This window comes from Sinocyclocheilus grahami, unplaced genomic scaffold (genome assembly GCF_001515645.1).
Source record: "Sinocyclocheilus grahami isolate Dianchi unplaced genomic scaffold, SAMN03320097.WGS_v1.1 scaffold1363.1, whole genome shotgun sequence".
Lineage (NCBI taxonomy): Eukaryota > Metazoa > Chordata > Actinopteri > Cypriniformes > Cyprinidae > Sinocyclocheilus > Sinocyclocheilus grahami.
The window spans coordinates 80,936-99,097 of NW_015506542.1; the positions used below are offsets into that span (position 1 = coordinate 80,936).

The 18,162-nt window shown below is 39.5% G+C and overlaps 1 protein-coding gene across 1 annotated transcript in view; it reads left to right on the forward strand.

Annotated features, from left to right (window-relative positions):
• Positions 1 to 18,162, forward strand: part of LOC107569610 (FERM and PDZ domain-containing protein 3) — a 93,437-nt gene that overhangs the window by 50,327 nt on the left and 24,948 nt on the right. The window contains exons 2-5 of the mRNA XM_016255727.1: positions 14,030 to 14,139; positions 14,503 to 14,657; positions 15,015 to 15,117; positions 15,285 to 15,330. Of these exons, the coding sequence (XP_016111213.1) occupies positions 14,099 to 14,139; positions 14,503 to 14,657; positions 15,015 to 15,117; positions 15,285 to 15,330 (345 nt within the window). The 5' untranslated portion in view covers positions 14,030 to 14,098. The remainder of the gene's footprint in view (positions 1 to 14,029; positions 14,140 to 14,502; positions 14,658 to 15,014; positions 15,118 to 15,284; positions 15,331 to 18,162) is intronic.

The window sequence follows — 18,162 nt, forward strand, 5'->3', positions numbered from 1 at the left end:
TCGTGTCAAAAGCAGTGACAGATCCAGCAAGATAAGTATTGAAGATTTGGAATCCGCTCATGCCAGTCTTAGGGCTTCAACAACTGTCTCGGTTGAATGTCCACTTCTGAAACCAGACTGGTTGCTGTCGAGGAGGTTGTTCTGTGTGAGAAAGGCAAAGACTTGGTTGAGCACAGCCTGTTCAAGTGATTTTGCAATGAAAGGAAGAAGGGAAACTGGTCTGTAGTTCTCTAAAAGAGATGGGTTAAGGGTGGGTTTCTTAAGCATTGATGTTATACGAGCCTGTTTAAATGCTGAGGGAAAAACACCAGTGTGAAGGGATGTGTTAACGATGTGAGTGAGTGCAGGTACAACTGCAGGAGAAATGGCTTGAAGAAGATGAGATGGAATATGATCAAGTGGACAAGTAGTAGGATGATTAGAAAGGATGAGTTTGGAGACTTCTGCCTCAAGAGAGTGATGAGAAGGATGTGAACGAGTGTATGTTTGCTGGTAAGATGTGCTTGACAGATTGTGGTGTGGAAAATTGTGCACTGATGGTTTTAATTTTATTAATGAAGAACCTGGAAAAGTCATCAGCTGTTAGAGTTGATGAAAGAGGGGAAGGAGGAGGACAAAGGAGGGAGGAAAATGTTTTAAAGAGCATGCGAAAGTTAGACGAATTGTTAATTTTGTTATGATAGCATGTCCTTTTAGCAGTGTAGACATTAGCAGAGAAGGAAGAGTGGAGTGACTGATACACATTAAGGTCAGTAGTATTTTTTGATTTGCGCCACACCCTTTCAGCAGGCATGAGCTTAGAACGATGCTCGCAGAGAACATCAGACAGCCAAGGGGCAGAAGGGGTGGTATGGCCTCGCCTGGAAGACAAGGGGCAGACAGTGTCTAAACCAGATGTAAGAGTGGAGCAGAAAGTATCAGTAGCACAGTTAGCATCAAGAGATGCTAACTGTTTAGGGGGAGGAAGCGAAGAAGAAACCATAGCAAACAGCCAGGAGGGTGAGAGTGAGCGTAGGTTACGTCGAAATATGACATGTGGAGTTGTCAGGAACCATGGTCAGGAACCATGTTGAGTAAGAGTGAGAAGGAAGTGATCCGAGGTGTGCAGTGGAGTAACGAGCACATGATCAGTGGAGCAGTGTCGTGTGTAAATAAGGTCCAGTTGGTTGCCTGATTTGTGAGTAGCAGTAGTTAACTCTCTCGCTTGAGATCAAAAGAGGCAAGCAGAGTGTGGAAGTCTGCAGCCTGAGGTTTATCTAGGTGGATGTTGAAGTCTCCAAGCATAACTAGGGGAGTACCGTCCTCAGGAAAGGTTGAGAGCTGCACATCTAATTCATCCAAGAAATTACCTTGTGGTCCTGGCGGTCAATAAACAACTACAACATTTATTTTAAAAGGGTGTGTAATAGTGACTGAATGTGATTCAAAGGAGCTGATAATACCCAGAGAAGGTAAAGGAATACTTTTCCAATCCTTAGAGATAACCAGAGCAGTACCTCCACCTCTTCCAGTCAGACGGGGGGAGTGGGAAAAAGATGGAAGACAAGGGGCAGACAGTGTCTAAACCAGATGTAAGAGTGGAGCAGAAAGTATCAGTAGCACAGTTAGCATCAAGAGATGCTAACTGTTTAGGGGGAGGAAGCGAAGAAGAAACCATAGCAAACAGCCAGGAGGGTGAGAGTGAGCGTAGGTTACGTCGAAATATGACATGTGGAGTTGTATGTGTTGTGTCAGGAACCATGTTGAGTAAGAGTGAGAAGGAAGTGATCCGAGGTGTGCAGTGGAGTAACGAGCACATGATCAGTGGAGCAGTGTCGTGTGTAAATAAGGTCCAGTTGGTTGCCTGATTTGTGAGTAGCAGTAGTTAACTCTCTCGCTTGAGATCAAAAGAGGCAAGCAGAGTGTGGAAGTCTGCAGCCTGAGGTTTATCTAGGTGGATGTTGAAGTCTCCAAGCATAACTAGGGGAGTACCGTCCTCAGGAAAGGTTGAGAGCTGCACATCTAATTCATCCAAGAAATTACCTTGTGGTCCTGGCGGTCAATAAACAACTACAACATTTATTTTAAAAGGGTGGGTAATAGTGACTGAATGTGATTCAAAGGAGCTGATAATACCCAGAGAAGGTAAAGGAATACTTTTCCAATCCTTAGAGATAACCAGAGCAGTACCTCCACCTCTTCCAGTCAGACGGGGGGAGTGGGAAAATTAGAAATTATTGTAGAGTGCTGCAGGAATAGCAGTGTCCTCTGGATTGATCCACGTCTTTGTCAGGGCCATGAGGTTTAGTCTTGAATGACTAGTAATAGATATAATGAAATCTGCTTTGTTTACTGCATACTGACAATTCCAGAGACCAATAGAAAAAGAAAGTAGTGTAGTACCGTCCTCAGGAAAGGTTGAGAGCAGCACATCTAATTCCTCCAAGAAGTTACCTTGTGGTCCTGGGGGTAGATAAACAACTACAAGATGGATTTTAAAAGGGTGGGTAATAGTGACTGAATGTGATTCAAAGGAGCTGATAATACCCAGAGAAGGTAAAGGAATACTTTTCCAATCCTTAGAGATAACCAGACCAGTACCTCCACCTCTTCCAGTCAGACGGGGGGAGTGGGAAAATTAGAAATTATTGTAGAGTGCTGCAGGAATAGCATTGTCCTCTGGATTGATCCACGTCTTTGTCAGGGCCATGAGGTTTAGTCTTGAATGACTAGTAATAGATATAATGAAATCTGCTTTGTTTACTGCATACTGACAATTCCAGAGACCAATAGAAAAAGAAAGTAGTGTATTAGCAGACATAGGCAAAGTGCACAGGTTGTTAGGATTGTGCTGCCTATTGTGTGTGATGCGTGGATTGCGAGTAGTAGTAATAGTAGAGGTATGGAAACACAGAGTTAGTCATAAAAACTAAAACAGAAGTGAAGAAAAAGAGGTTGAGTCAAAAGCGATACTTATGTCCCTTGTCTGTGTCCCTGCACGGTGGAGTCGCATGGTAGAGTCGATGGTTTTTACACTCTTCGGTCTTCACACGAGGGCTGCCGCGGTGTACTATCCCAAGGGACATAAGTATCGCTTTTGACTCAACCTCTTTTTCTTCACTTCTGTGTCCCTGCACGGTGGAGTCGCATGGTAGAGTCGATGGTTTTTACACTCTTCGGTCTTCACACGAGGGCTGCCGCGGTGTACTATCCTTTTTATACCCATTTGACTAAACGGAAATTGAATTCAGCTGAACACACTTTACTGTTTATCACAGGTGGAGTCGCATGGTAGAGTCGATGGTTTTTACACTCTTCGGTCTTCACACGAGGGCTGCCGCGGTGTACTATCCTTTTTATACCCATTTGACAAAACGGAAATTGAATTCAGCTGAACACACTTTACTGTTTATCACAACAAAGGGCTAAGCAAGAGCACAACACTGACAAGGTATGCAATACAGTACGAGACCAAACGCAACTTCAGCACGCCTCAACACAGTAAACAAAACAAGCGTTTCCTAGCAACGACAACTGCGCTAAACACTGAGACAAAAAATAAATACACACAATCTGCTTTTAACTTCCGCTGATTGACTGCTTTTCTCAAAGAGTATTTCGTTACACGGTCTTTTGCTATATATTATAATATATTATAGTAACAGTTTTGTTTTTCATGTTTCTAAGACCAATGGGAGATCACTTGTTTATTCACTGTCTTGATTTACTGATGTATAAAACAATAATGTGAATCAGAAACACAGTTCTTAGCTTATTTTGAATGTGTACACGAAGAAGATGGCATGCAATAGCAACACCCAGAAAATGTGTTGTGTTTAAGAAAAGAGCCCTTAACAGGCCACATGCCCTGTTGAAAAAAACAGCATATGCTGGTTAGGTATGTTTTGACGCTGGGATGCTGGTTTAAGCTGGTTTATGCTGGTCCTTTTGCTGGTTAATGCTGGCCCTTTGCTGGTTTATGCTGGTCCTTTTGCTGGTTAATGCTGGTCCTTTGCTGGTTTATGCTGGTCCTTTTGCTGGTTAATGCTGGTCCTTTGCCAGCACATGACCAGCATAAACCAGCAAAAGGACCAGCATAAACCAGCAAAGGACCAGCTTAAACCAGCAAAGGACCAGTTTAAACCAGCAAAGGACCAGCATAAACCAGCAAATGACCAGCATAAACCAGCATCCCAGCGTCAAAACATACCTAACCAGCATATGCTGGTTTTTTCAACAGGGTGATGCTTATGATGAGGGGACAAGAAAGCTTAAAAAACGTTATTATATGTCAATAACACACTCACAATGCAATGTAGAATTTATGGATCGCTTACAGAGGCACATCTTGGCATGGCTCCATGAACTGTAAATATTGACCCAAGGTATTACTTCACATTGTTTTAAAGCCATTTTGTCGGCCATTGCAACCATATTTCGAAACTCACAAACTGAAAGAGAAATGGGCACATGCCAGTAGGGCTCTGCTTGAGCTCCAGTTGAAAATCTATTCAGAAAGGATAAATAGTAGATAGTGGAATTAATTCAGTTATACAACTTGAAGTGGGACTATTCATTTCCAAGCAGCAGATGGGCTTCAAATGTTACTTTTAGACAGTTGAATCACGACCTTTTGTGGTAAGTATGGCCTCTTCCGCTGTTCCTAGTGAGTAGACAGCTCTCTATTGGGTTAAAATTGCATGAGCATGGGTAAATTATATAGCACATTAAAGAGAAATTACTGCAAATGCCCAGTAAACGGAGATGTACACACAGGACACTTAACCCTAAAGTGGTACATTATTCAAGAATTCATTAAGAACCCATGACATTCTCTGGAAAAAAGTTTTGCGCTAAGCATGTTACATTCAATATGCATGGGACCGAATGCTGTAATAATTGCTATTATCATACCAGATCACATTACATACAGTCAATATGATTGTTCTTAGTGAACAAATAATAATAATAATAATTATTATTATTATTGTTATTATAAATAAAAATAATAATTAAAAAAGATGTGATGCAAATGCAAGAACTTGTGGGAAATCTAAATTGATAGTATTTGCTTTCACATACATGGTTTTATTATGCCTGATTAATAAATGCAAGTTAATTAAAAGAAAATAAAAACAAACAGCAGGCGTACGCACTTTTCCTTGTGGCAAAGTCGGAGTAGGAATACTGCAGCGCTGCAATAATAATAAAAGCGGTGTACGTGCAAGCACCAAATTCATCATGAACAACAAAGATGATTAATTGGGCAGTGTAGTCAGATTTTTCATTAACGGGAGTTTTTGCGAGATTAAACTGACCTTTTTAGTAGCCTAATGTTGAGAGTTCTTTACTCGCTTTCTGTACACAGTTTATTCCATGTTGGGTTTTTTATTACTTTATTTTACAAGAGAACTTGCGAAGTCCTGCTTTAGCCTACTACTAATGCGTAAAATAGAAAAACAAAATGCATAAACGCATCTCCGACTGTTTGTGTAGCCTATGAGAATAGGCCTATGTCGTGCAATAACAGTTTTAATATAGACCTATTCTATTCAATAACGTTGTTAACTCTTTTTATTAATAACATCTGCTGCTTTGCTTCTGTGAAAATGAATAGAGACATCAGCCTTAAACTTTGTTTTTGTCATGTACATCAGTTGTATTTGTATAAAATACACTATTTTGTGTCAGTACATTAATGGCACATTTGAGCAGCATTAAACTGTGTAAATATAAAGAAATGCCAAATCACATGCAGGTTTCTTCAGACATTATCGTGTAATAATTGATTTTATTATGATATGAAACGTCCAATTTTTCTTTCATTAATGTTTTTTAAAGTTTTGCAAGAATTTCGTGCTACTAAACTTTTTATTAGTTGTCATAGCAAGTGATTTTAAAAGTGGGATGGCTCACGTTTTATAAGATGACTGAAAATTTTACTTGAAATTGTGGTTTATTCTTACTTTTGGATACCTAATTGTTTTATAATTACTTTTATTATTATTATTATTATTATTATTATTTCTGTTGTTTCTAGAAGTAGTGATTTTGATAATAGTCAATAGAAAAAATATAACCACAAACACACATTGTTTGTTCACAGAACAATTACACATTATTAAATAAAAAAGTGTCCCCGCACAAACCTCTACCTCCACCACCAGGACCTCAACTTCAGACTCAGTAAAGCTTTTTTGTCTTTGTGCTCGTCATTCTCAAGCATAGAAATTCGGATATTGGCGTGCGCTCTTTTGTATGGTAATGATATTAATTAGGGGGCATTTACAAGGCGGAGATCTGACAATCAGCTGCGCACAATTTCAAGATCATTTGCGATTTATAAATGTCACATCTGGAAGAGAGGCGTACACACAATTTTAGATTTTTTTTTGGTTTGATTCTTTAACGTCAATGCTCCACACTCCATCCTAGTAGGTGGCGGTAAATGCACCTAAAGCTGGTTTGCCAACCGCCATAAAACGTCAAAGAAGAAGAAGAAGAGGCGTACGCACGTGTTTTTGTGCACACATTTGTTTTCTCTGAATCGCACTTACGAGGTTTGCCAACCGCCATAAAACGTCAAAGAAGAAGAAGAAGAGTCGGTTGATCGCAAACACAACGCACGTGTTTTTGTGCACACATTTGTTTTCTCTGAATCGCACTTACGCACTTTTGAGAAATGATCTTAGAACAAATTTAGGACGGTTTATACGCAACATTTTATAAATGAGGCCCCAGGTTTCTATCCTTGCTGACCATTTTAATGGCAAAAAAAAAAAATCCTGTCAGATGCAGACACAGGAAGACATGTAATGCTTTCAAATGACAGAATCCTTCATACTTTTTGGCCGTCTGAATGCTAAAAAGTTTTCGGCCCAGCAGTGGAGTCTAGACTCTGGGAGGAAGACTATGCGTGTGAGAGCGGTGAAGACGATGCGTGTGGTCTCTGTGACGGCAGGTTGAGTGCAGCCATCATCTGTTGCAGTCATATACCTCACTTTTCATCATTCCTGTCAGATGCAGACACAGGAAGACATGTAATGCTTTCAAATGACAGAATCCTTCGTACTTTTTGGCCGTCTGAATGCTAAAAAGTTTTCGGCCCAGCAGTGGAGTCTAGACTCTGGGAGGAAGACTATGCGTGTGAGAGCGGTGAAGACGATGCGTGTGGTCTCTGTGACGGCAGGTTGAGTGCAGCCATCATCTGTTGCAGTCATATACCTCACTTTTCATCAGCTTGCTTCTGCTGTATCCATGGCAACACTTCAGCTAGTCATGCCCTTGGGATGCATTTCTTGACAGTATCACTGTCTCCATTGCTGAAAAGGTTGGCCCAGTGCTGAAGCATTGTTTTGTTTGCATGTGTCCTCTCTTCTAGGTCCTTTTGTCTTGTTTTGTGTATCCTCCTCTGATACGGATTTATTTGATTTAAATCTAACTGATAATGACAGCAGCTCTTTTGGGTCGTCTCACTAATATCATTACAGTGTTGTACACCTAAATTATAACTGATGTTCAGTCAACCTAAATCTGTTAGTAAACAAGCGTCTGTACCCTCTGGTAATTTGTAATACATTTGGCAACCTATGCTATGTAAATCAGAGATCTGAACAATAACTGAAACTGTACTCAGATTTACCAAAATCTTCAATCGAAAGTCTGGATTATTAAAAATATGTGACGATGAAAAAGGTGTTAAAATGGTGATTTTTTTATTTTTATTTTTTTTATGAAAAACACCAGGGGCAAACATAACTGAAACTGAGAAGAAGAAAAAAACATTATTAAGCAAAAGACTTTTAAGCAAAACCTTTAAGCAAAAACTGCCTTTGCCAAGTTTCTAGACCAAAGAAGATTTTGATGCAAATTGATAAGCATACCAAACATACTGAGTACTAAGGCAAGCATTATTGTTACTACTGTTCATACTTTAGTGTTAGTGGTTAAGTACTAAACCTTTGTAAACTTTGTGAAACTCGTGAATCATTGCTGGGACTGTGGTGGTGGTGATGATGGCCGCAGGATGCCATAGGATGCTTCTTGGTGAAGGTCCACATCTCTCCTCCATCCATATTAGCCAGAGGTTTTCACAGTCATTCACATGCATCATGGCATTCACCTGATGGAAAGTAAACCCTCGTGATGCATCCAGTCCCGTCCCGAGTGTAGCTCCCCTCCAGCATATGAGTCATTGTGCTGGGTGATGTTAAGGTTACTGCTGCCTCAAATACAGATTTCCACAGCAGCCTAAAGTGTTTTAAACATACAGAAGAAAGAAAGTGCTAGAAAGAGTCTGGGGTGAATAAACAAGCTGATATAACCATGACCTTCAGAAACTGCCGGGAGGAACTTGAAGACTGAAGATTGTTACTTTGTTGTGACACATTCACAGCCAGACGTCAGCAGTCTCTGCTCAACAATATTAGCATTCCTACGAAGACCTCTCCATGTTTTCTTTTCATTGTCTCGCTTTGTCTATTTCTTTCTTACTCTTGGTAAATCCACTGCACAGAATAAAAAGAGTCTTGGCTGAAATCTGTTATTTCACCCTCCATCAGTGTGGCCATGAGTGATTCACACTGATACAAGTGCACACTGGTTCTAAGAGTTTTAAGTGCTTTTTGCATAATGCATCTTAGAATATTCAACAAGGGCTCTGTTTACCATTCAATCTTTTATATAAGGCATGAATTTAACAGAGAAATATATGCATTACTTGTAATGTACAACAACAACTATATGTGGATTAAAGACTAAGCAGGATTAAACTAAGAAGTTATTAAATTAGTTATTAAAGAAGTTAATTAAATTTGCAATATGAATTGGTGTAAGCTCCAGAAATCTACATACAAATCAAGGACATATGGAATCTATGCTAAAGAGTGAATAAAATATTATCTGAAATAACTGGTTTATAGTTGGTTGGTTGGTTGATTGATAATATCTGCAGCCTCACTGGATAATTTACCTCACCAGAACAATTTGAATTTTATAATTTAGAAAGTGTAAAATACCAGAATAGCTTCTTTCCTTACCGGAGTCATGTCTTAAGAAATCCTTGATCCTTTGAAATGAAAGAAATTTCATTGTACTATAAAACATTGTGGTTATGTATGTAACCCTGGTTCCATGAGTAGGTAACGAGATGGTGCGTCAGTAGCTGAAATAAAACAAACCAATTCAGTGGCTGATGGCAGTCGTGGCCTGATGGTTAGAGAGTCAGACTTGTAACCCGAAGGTTGCGGGAGGAGGACGTGACGTGTGGCCAAGTATGGTGTCCCATACTTGGAATTTGTGCTCTGCATTTCACCCATCCAAGTGCCCACACACAGCAGTGAGTAGTGAACAAATACATGCACACACACCCGGAGCAGTGGGCAGCCAATGCTGCGGCGCCCGGGGAGAAGTTGGGGGTTCGGTGCCTTGCTCAAGGGTCTCACCTCAGTCGTGGTATTGAAGGTGGAGAGAGCACTGGATATTCACTCCCCCCACTGACAATTCCTGCTGGACCTGAGACTCGAACCCTAGACCGGCCATAAAACATGCAAATGAGCCATGAAGGGAACAAAGGAAACTTCTCCCGCTCAAAAATTCACATCTGGTATTGGCCAGTCCACACAGAATAGGAACCCTCAAAAGCGATTAGCCCGAAATAATCTTTGCTCAGAAACTCTTCTTCGTTTGAGACAACACCTTTCCAAGACTCTCAAGATCTTCCTCTTGAGTTTTATTTTCCGGCAGTTTCTATCTTCAAGTAACGTTAGTCGCTGTGGACTTTTCCTTCTTCAAAAGAACCAGAAGTAAAAACTTCCAGCTGACTCCTCACAAACTCATCAAAAGACCTCCGTTATCTACCGCATCCGGACTCTTCTTCAGCAATCGAAACCAATGCAAGTAACCACTTAAAATTATTTAGATGTGTGTTTAAGTTTCAGTCCCTTTTTAAAGTGATTTTTGGATTCTCTGATGATTTTCAAAGGTTGTGGTTAAGTGATGTGAAATACTGGCATTCTTTTATATTCTCTCTCTTTTCCTTACTTTGTTTCATTCTGTGTATATATGTTTTAGTTAGTTATATGTTAGATATAGTTTCATTTATTAAATCCCTTATATTCACAAAGGATTGTCTCTGTTTGCTGCTCACAATTCGAAGTCAATGAATGTGTGAACCCTTGCTACATTTTGCTAAATTACTGCTAGCACTGCACAAAGAAGGACAGTTTATTGCTTCCGTGGCCAGGAAAATAAACATTCCTTGAATGGATAAATGATTATATTGTCTGCTCGGTGGACGGACAGATCAAATAATTGTAATATTGATTCTGCTACAGTTAATTCGAAGATATAATCTAAATATTTATTATGAATCATAACCAGTTATAATTCGTCATAAATATTTCCCTTTTTAGAGCTAATAAAAATTATTACAATGCCATCAATCATCAGATTTTGATGAAGGAAGTCATAGCAGTAATGAAAGAATATGTCAGAGTTACGCAGCGTCTCTTTTCCATACTCAAACAGGGTTATATACGTAACCAAAGTATTCCCTTTTATAGGTTCATTCAACACTGTGTCAGTAGCTGATGCTATGGGAATGCCGCAGCTGCATGCTACTGGGAAACTGCAAGATTATCGCTTGTGCACTGACTGACACAGAAATGAACTGACCGCTGTTCAAACAGATGGGTAAACAGAAGTCAAGTCCACATTCAACTGATAAAACCTGATAAAAGTGTGCGAGGAGACCCAGCCTGCCACCACAAAAATATCTTCCAAAGGGGGCACACTTAGATAGACGCCTGCAACAAGGCGAGAGTGGGCCAAGAGGTGAAGACAGTCCCCGTGCCTCCTAGGCAAGAGAAATCGCATCCTTCACCCAATGCAACAACCTTTGTTTTGTTACAACCACCAAACAAACAGCTGATCATATTTATGCCACTGGCTTGTATGGTTTAAGTAAATCTTTAACGCCCTTACAGGACAAAGACTGCAGCATCTCATTCCCTTGCAACTGAATAGGCGGAAGAGAAAATTTGAGAGCGGAAAGATATAGACGCGAACTCAGGAAAATACCTTATCTTAGGTCACAGCAAGACCTTAAATAACCCGTGAACAAAATCCCGATAACCCCCTAAAAGGCCTGCAAATCAACAATCCACTTCAAGGATGTGAAGGCCATAAACACAAATTAAGAGTCAGAATTCTCCTAGAAGCTTACTCCAGTGGTTCAAATTGAGGCTCTGTCAAACCTTCTAAGACTACAGATAAGAAGGATCACAAGCATTTCAACCCTCTTGTCCCTTGCATGAAAAAGGAGACAAGCAAATGCCTCCCTAACGAAACAACCTCAACTGCTTCATGCTCAGCAGCAATCTCCACAATACTTCTTTGGCACTAGAAATACCAGCTAAGGCCGCGTGTCCACCAAATCATTTTTAGCGAGCTGAAAACGCCTAGCTGTGAGCACTTGAGAGCACTAGCTGTGAGTACTTGAGAGCGCTTCTGCGGCACAGCATTTTCAGTTGAGACGCTTTGGTTGCTATGATACAGAATATCCGATAAAGTAATAGGGCAGATGCATCACAAATTAAATGTTTCTCCAAGCATTATTTTTCATAACAATATTGGGGTAGTCTGGGAATTCCATCTGGTGAAGACATGAATACGCAGAGACAAGCAATATTAACTTCTCCATTGTTGTTCAGTCATAGTACAAGCAGGGTGTGACGGTTGGTCGGTGTGTTAGTATTAGTCCCGCCCCTCCTCCACTGTGATTGGTTAGCTGATTAAAAAATGACAGTGATGAGAACTGCGTTTTACCCAAAGTTGAACATTCTTCATATCTTGGCACTGAGAAAAAAAACAGAGCACACAGCTCTCAGTGCCTCGTCACTCTCCTGGTGTTTCAGAAAATGCGGCGTTCCCATTTAAAACAATTGAAAAAAAGATGCTAACCTTGGGAAAAATCGCTTTGGTGGACACGCGGCCTAAATGCCAGATTCCTTCTGAGGAGAAACTAATTTAAAACTTAATCACCGAATTTATCGCCGACCCTTCAAGGTTGCTCATGTGCCATCAGTAAGGCAGCAGACCTCAACCTTTCTGTGAGGAATAAGTTGCCAGAAAGCTGCTAAATGCTGCTTTGCAGTATGGAACTTATCAATGTATGCCTCGGTTTCAGATTCACTAATGGCACCAATCTCTTTGAGTGCCAGCATCTCAGAATAACCCTGCTCCATTAGACCCGTAATGGTGGTGAAGTCAGAAGTAGCATGGCAAAAGTAGTCAGGCTGAGAATGGCTGCTTCCAGGACCTCGAGATCTCCTAATGGAGGTATTGAAAGAACAGCAATGGTCTGCGACACACTGGGCCAGTTCAGCTTCAGCTTCTCAACAGCATGTGAAACAACATTCAACCGTTCAGTATAAGCCACAGAAGGCTGCGCCTCCTGTCCGCTCCTCAGAGTCTGACGCACTCTGGACTCGCCTCACCTGTGAATTCATCCAGAGAAATGGAGTGCACACGGTCGGGTGAGAGAGAGAGAGAAAAAAGGAAAACTGTCTGCTCACTCTTCTTAGCTTCCAGCTCAACATCGGATCCCCAGGAACCTACTCAATGTGGCACCTACTACTGCAGGACCACAGCAATTTAGGTCCTTGAAAAGAAGCAAGCCGAGAGCTTTCATCTTGAAATTATCACAGTGCATGCAGTTGGAGGTGCCATCAACTGTGGCTCATGCATGCTGCACATGCAAACACTTGACACAAATCTCATGCGAGTCCTCACTTCCTGAACGACATCATGTTCCCCCCTGAGGAAATAAAATATCTACTTGATGATGGTCAAAAAATCTGAAAATTGATGGTGCGGCAAGTCCTTTTGTTGTGTCTCAGAGGACAGCGTTAGAACCATCAGCCAATGAATTGTCATGTTTTTAATCGGGATACAGAAAACTAGCACACCTGGAGGGTGTTCCCATAGCATCAGCTACAGATAATACCTGAATGTTACAATTAGTAACATTCCAGATTTTGTCAGAATCGTAAGGTAAAGTATTGGAAATCTTGTAGTACGACTTGTTCAATTAAACATATTAAATCACTTTTTATTGGACTTCCAGCAGATGAATGTTGGCAATGTGAGTGGAAAAATCTGATATATGCTCTGTGATCCTGCTATAAAATACAGGAATTTTGGTTTGTGGTTCATGATTATATTCAAAAAGTATCAGTATGCTGCTTTTAATTTTGCCCAAGTATTTATATCCTAGGCGATCCATCTTTTTCACTCACTAATGTTGAGATTAGTAGGGAAGGAAGACATATTATCATGAGAGGTTGGTGGTCAACAGGATGCTGTCTTTTCAAGAATGGGTTATAGAAATGTGGAATGTGGCAGAATACAAAAAAGAAATGTTTTATAGCTAACTAGTAAACATGGACACAGGGTAGATTGAGGATACAGGGTGTCTTATTCTTTGTTTGTTGCTTTTATTGCATGGTGCATACAGTTTTAAATAAGGAGACGAACAGTGAGTACCAAACAAACTTTTAGTTTTTAATCCACTGCGTGCAACCGCATTCACATGTGACCAATCACTGCCGATACCCGCCAATCTCTTGCCGCAGTACCGTAAATTAGTGCCGCAAATATTCAGTGCTTACGTGAATATTACACAGGGTAATAACCTGGTGGTGAGATGCAACATAAGAATGGTAATTGTATATTTTTGTGATCATCTTTTCCTTTTTTTTAATACAAACTTGTTGTATTTTATCTTATTTTTTCTCAGATTTGTTCTAGCAATCTGCATAACTGTGACTGACGTGTATAGTATTGGTAGTCTAGTGGGAGGGGCTTTGACAATACCCTCTATTTTAAAATGGAGTGTACTGTGTTGCCTATTGAAGGAAAATAAAAAGTGTGAATCATAAAAACCCATAAGTGTAACAGAGGAAAGAAAGAAAGAAAGAAACGATTAAAAATGCATGGAATTACCTCCTATAAATTACAACTCATCTTCTCATCATCTTTGTCCAACCAGGTGAATGTGTACAAAACAGAGCCAGCCCTCTGAAGTGGTTCACAAGGTCCGGTTCTGTCCTTTCAGGGGATGGCCTGGGTCCAGGATGGGGACACAGAGGAATATGACAGGTGCAGTCATTATTAATCCTCTTATGTCATATGAGAACAATGGGAAACATAAAAGAGGCATTACCTTATCTTCCCACATGTACAAAGGAAATCACCTCCTCTATACAACACTGAATCAAAAAATGGCACAAAGCATTGATGTTTTTTTAATGGCCAGCTGTTATATGAGATACAGAGAAGACTGTCTGTGTAAATGTAATTGCCGGGTCTTGTTAGATATTGGAAACCTAATGCAGGAATAGGTGTGCAAATCATGCACAATAAAAAGCATCTTTACTTGGAATATATACATTTGTCATTTGTGTCACCATAGAAATTAGGTTTAATTTTATAGATAATCAAGATTTTTGTCTTATTTCATAGCTCTGTGATGTTAGAGGACAGTCAGGATGGTATGGACAGTGGTAGCCTGACTCCTGGCTCAGCTCGACAGGTCTGCATTCAACGCCATCCAAGCCACGGCTTCGGGTTCATTGCCGGCAGTGAACGGCCTGTCGTTGTACGCTCTGTCTCTGCAGGTAAGACGTGTGTCTCTGTCTGGAGCTATAGGGCAGATGTCTCTTGTCCCCTGGCTCCAGTGTGCCAGCCAGTCAGCTTCATCTTTTTTTAAAGACTTTTGAGTCTTCAGATTTGAGATGACTATAATTAAATGGGAATTCCGATACTTTCTGTTTGATGCTTTGACAAGATAAGTGTGAAAATCCACTGTAGGATAGATTTTTATCACTGCCTTAGGAAACAAGAGTGACTAAAATGGTTTTGTGATCTATATTAGCATATATTTTAGGACAGGAAAAAATGAAAACAATGTCAGGGGGCTTTAACTAATCAAGTCTATAAAGAACAACACAAGTTTACTTACTCCTCCCTTACAGAAGGACCCTCAAACGGCAAGCTTTACCCTGGAGATCAGATCCTTGCCATCAACCAGGAACTCGTGAGCAACGCGCCCCGGGAGAAAGTCATAGACCTTGTAAGGTAACACCCTTTACTGTCACCAGAGGGAAGGGCCTTGTCTGGACGCATGACTGTGCTTTATGTATTTCTATTCCATGTGTCTCCATCAGATAAGAGAATTCATTTCAGATAAGACACACTTTTCACATTCTGCAGCTCTCTTGCCAAAATGTTTTTTTCTTCTGCAGGAGGTGCAAGGACTCAGTTGTTCTCACTGTGCTGCAACCACAACAGGTAGTTAAGGAAATTATGTTTTCTCCAATCAAAATTACATTAAATCAGTCCCTTTCAGTGATGCAGTCAGACTACTTTCAATACAGAGTGTACGTTTTTACTGGAATTTGAAATTCAGGTTCAGCTTTGTGTGCGTTTGCTTTGTGACAGTGTTACATAATTACTATACATACATAATTACATAATTAGTATATTGAGACTAAAGCTCAGGAGTGAAAATATCATGTGAATGATTCGTGTCAATGTCCCCCAATGCACTGAGCTCAACTGAGCATTAACCCTGTTGCCATATTGCAGCAGCGCTCAAACGTTTAAACAATTTCAACTTTGACCTTGGTTGCTACTGAGCTTGCAGAGTACAATCTATAGCTGTTGACAGAAGAAAGAGTGATCCTCTGTATATACAACTCCAGTTGTACTTCCATTCTAAGTCATATGATATTCAGAGAACAGTGCTGGGTAGATTACTTACAAATTGTAGTCCATCAGATAAGAGAATTCATTTCAGATAAGACACACTTTTCACATTCTGCAGCTCTCTTGCCAAAATGTTTTTTTCTTCTGCAGGAGGTGCAAGGACTCAGTTGTTCTCACTGTGCTGCAACCACAACAGGTAGTTAAGGACATTATGTTTTCTCCAATCAAAATTACATTAAATCAGTCCCTTTCAGTGATGCAGTCAAACTACTTTCAATACAGAGTGTACGTTTTTACTGGAATTTGAAATTCAGGTTCAGCTTTGTGTGCGTTTGCTTTGTGACAGTGTTACATAATTACTATACATACATAATTACATAATTAGTATATTGAGACTAAAGCTCAGGAGTGAAAATATCATGTGAATGATTCGTGTCAATGTCCCCCAATGCACTGAGCTCAACTGAGCATTAACCATGTTGCCATATTGCAGCAGCGCTCAAACGTTTAAACAATTTCAACTTTGACCTTGGTTGCTACTGAGCTTGCAGAGTACAATCTATAGCTGTTGACAGAAGAAAGAGTGATCCTCTGTATATACAACTCCAGTTGTACTTCCATTCCAAGTCATATGATATTCAGAGAACAGTGCTGGGTAGATTACTTACAAATTGTAGTCCATTACTGATTACAGATTATATGATGAAAATTGTAGTTAGTAAACTACAATTTTAGATTACTTTTAGATTGTTTTTTTTTATCTAACTTGTTTTAAACTTGCCATTAAATGTACCATATTGATATAAAAAAGCAAATACAAAGAAAATATATTTAATTCTTTGATATCAATATCATAAAATGCATTAAACATTACATTAAGCAGGGTTTCCCAAACTGGGCTTAATGTAAGAAATCCAGTGAGTTTGTGAGTTGATAAAAAGCTAATAATTCATTGAATCATAAAAATGTAAAATAAAATAAATTATTTAAACACTTGAACACTAAAAATAGAAATATTTTATTTGTTTACCTGCATGTCAATGTGACCATTAACTGGCCTTGATCTGTAAACATGTGAATGTGTTGTTAAATTATTGAAATATCAAAGGCACAATATGTAAGTTTTCGCCGCTAGAGGGCACATATTCAAAACAAACAAAAAAACAAAGGCGTAGTTTGATGACGCTGTGACTGAGTGTGGAATCATGGGAGTTGTCGTCTTCATCCCCACAGCCGATGCTATGCAGAAATCATGTTCATGGCTGAGCTAATGTATTAAAGATTTATTAACATCGTAGTATGAAGCAGAGTGAGGCTGAAAGCCGTCGAAGCGAAACGAGGCCGCTGAAGCAATTGCTAATGAGAGACGAGCGTGACACATGGCTCGAAAGCAGCGGAGCTTCTATTATGCCACAGTCAACCGCTTTCGCTGCTTCCGGTCGTGCTTAAGGGGGGTAAAGCAGCGCTGTTTTATCATACTAGATGCGTTTGAACATTCTGAACGTTCTAATAAAATACATAGCATATTAAAGCGTCTTTGGTGTTTCCATGTTTTCTACAAAACAAAACTGGAAATCGAGGGATTATGACGTCATTGGCAGGCGACACAATGACACTATGGACACGCTCCGTGTAAAATTGCTTATTTCTCTGGATTTAAACATTCTTCGAAACATTTGGGATAATGTAAGTACACAAGTCAGCAAAATATATAACACTGTTCTAGTGGTTTTTGGATATTTTAATAAAAAAAATCTTACAACATATTGTGCCTTTTACTTCCTCAAACAAAAACATGAAAACAAATTTGTATTACATGAACAAACATGAAAATAAAAGTCACTGGATATGATGAAGACATGATGAAGTCACAGCTATACATCACCTGTGTTTAGTAACTTTTGTTTTTTTTAAACAAATAATTATTTGTTTCATACATAGTCTAATTGCTTGAGAGCTGCATTTTTCACCCAATTTCAGAAGCATGGTTTACATTTACATAGCCATTCTATATTGTGAATATAGTCAAAGCTAAAGGATCATTAAAAGGAGAAAAAATAAGAATTAGGGAGAATCAATACATTTTGAATAATTTACTGCCATCATGTGAATAATATGTAATCCTGTAATCATAAAAAAGTAACTGTAATCTGAATGAGCATTATAAAATTTAATATACCGTAATTACGAGTACTTAATTTTTGGAATCTCATTACGTAATCCAGAATACATATAATCAGTTGCTACCCAGCTCTGTCAGAGAAAAATTAGCATATACAGTAAACACATTAGATATTTTATGCAAATTAATCAATAGTAAAATTACCATTTGGATGCTATTTCCAACAATTGACGGGGTCAAAGCAACACAAAATGTTTCTGCTGCATCTTGTTTTCAAGTAAAAATGTATAAGT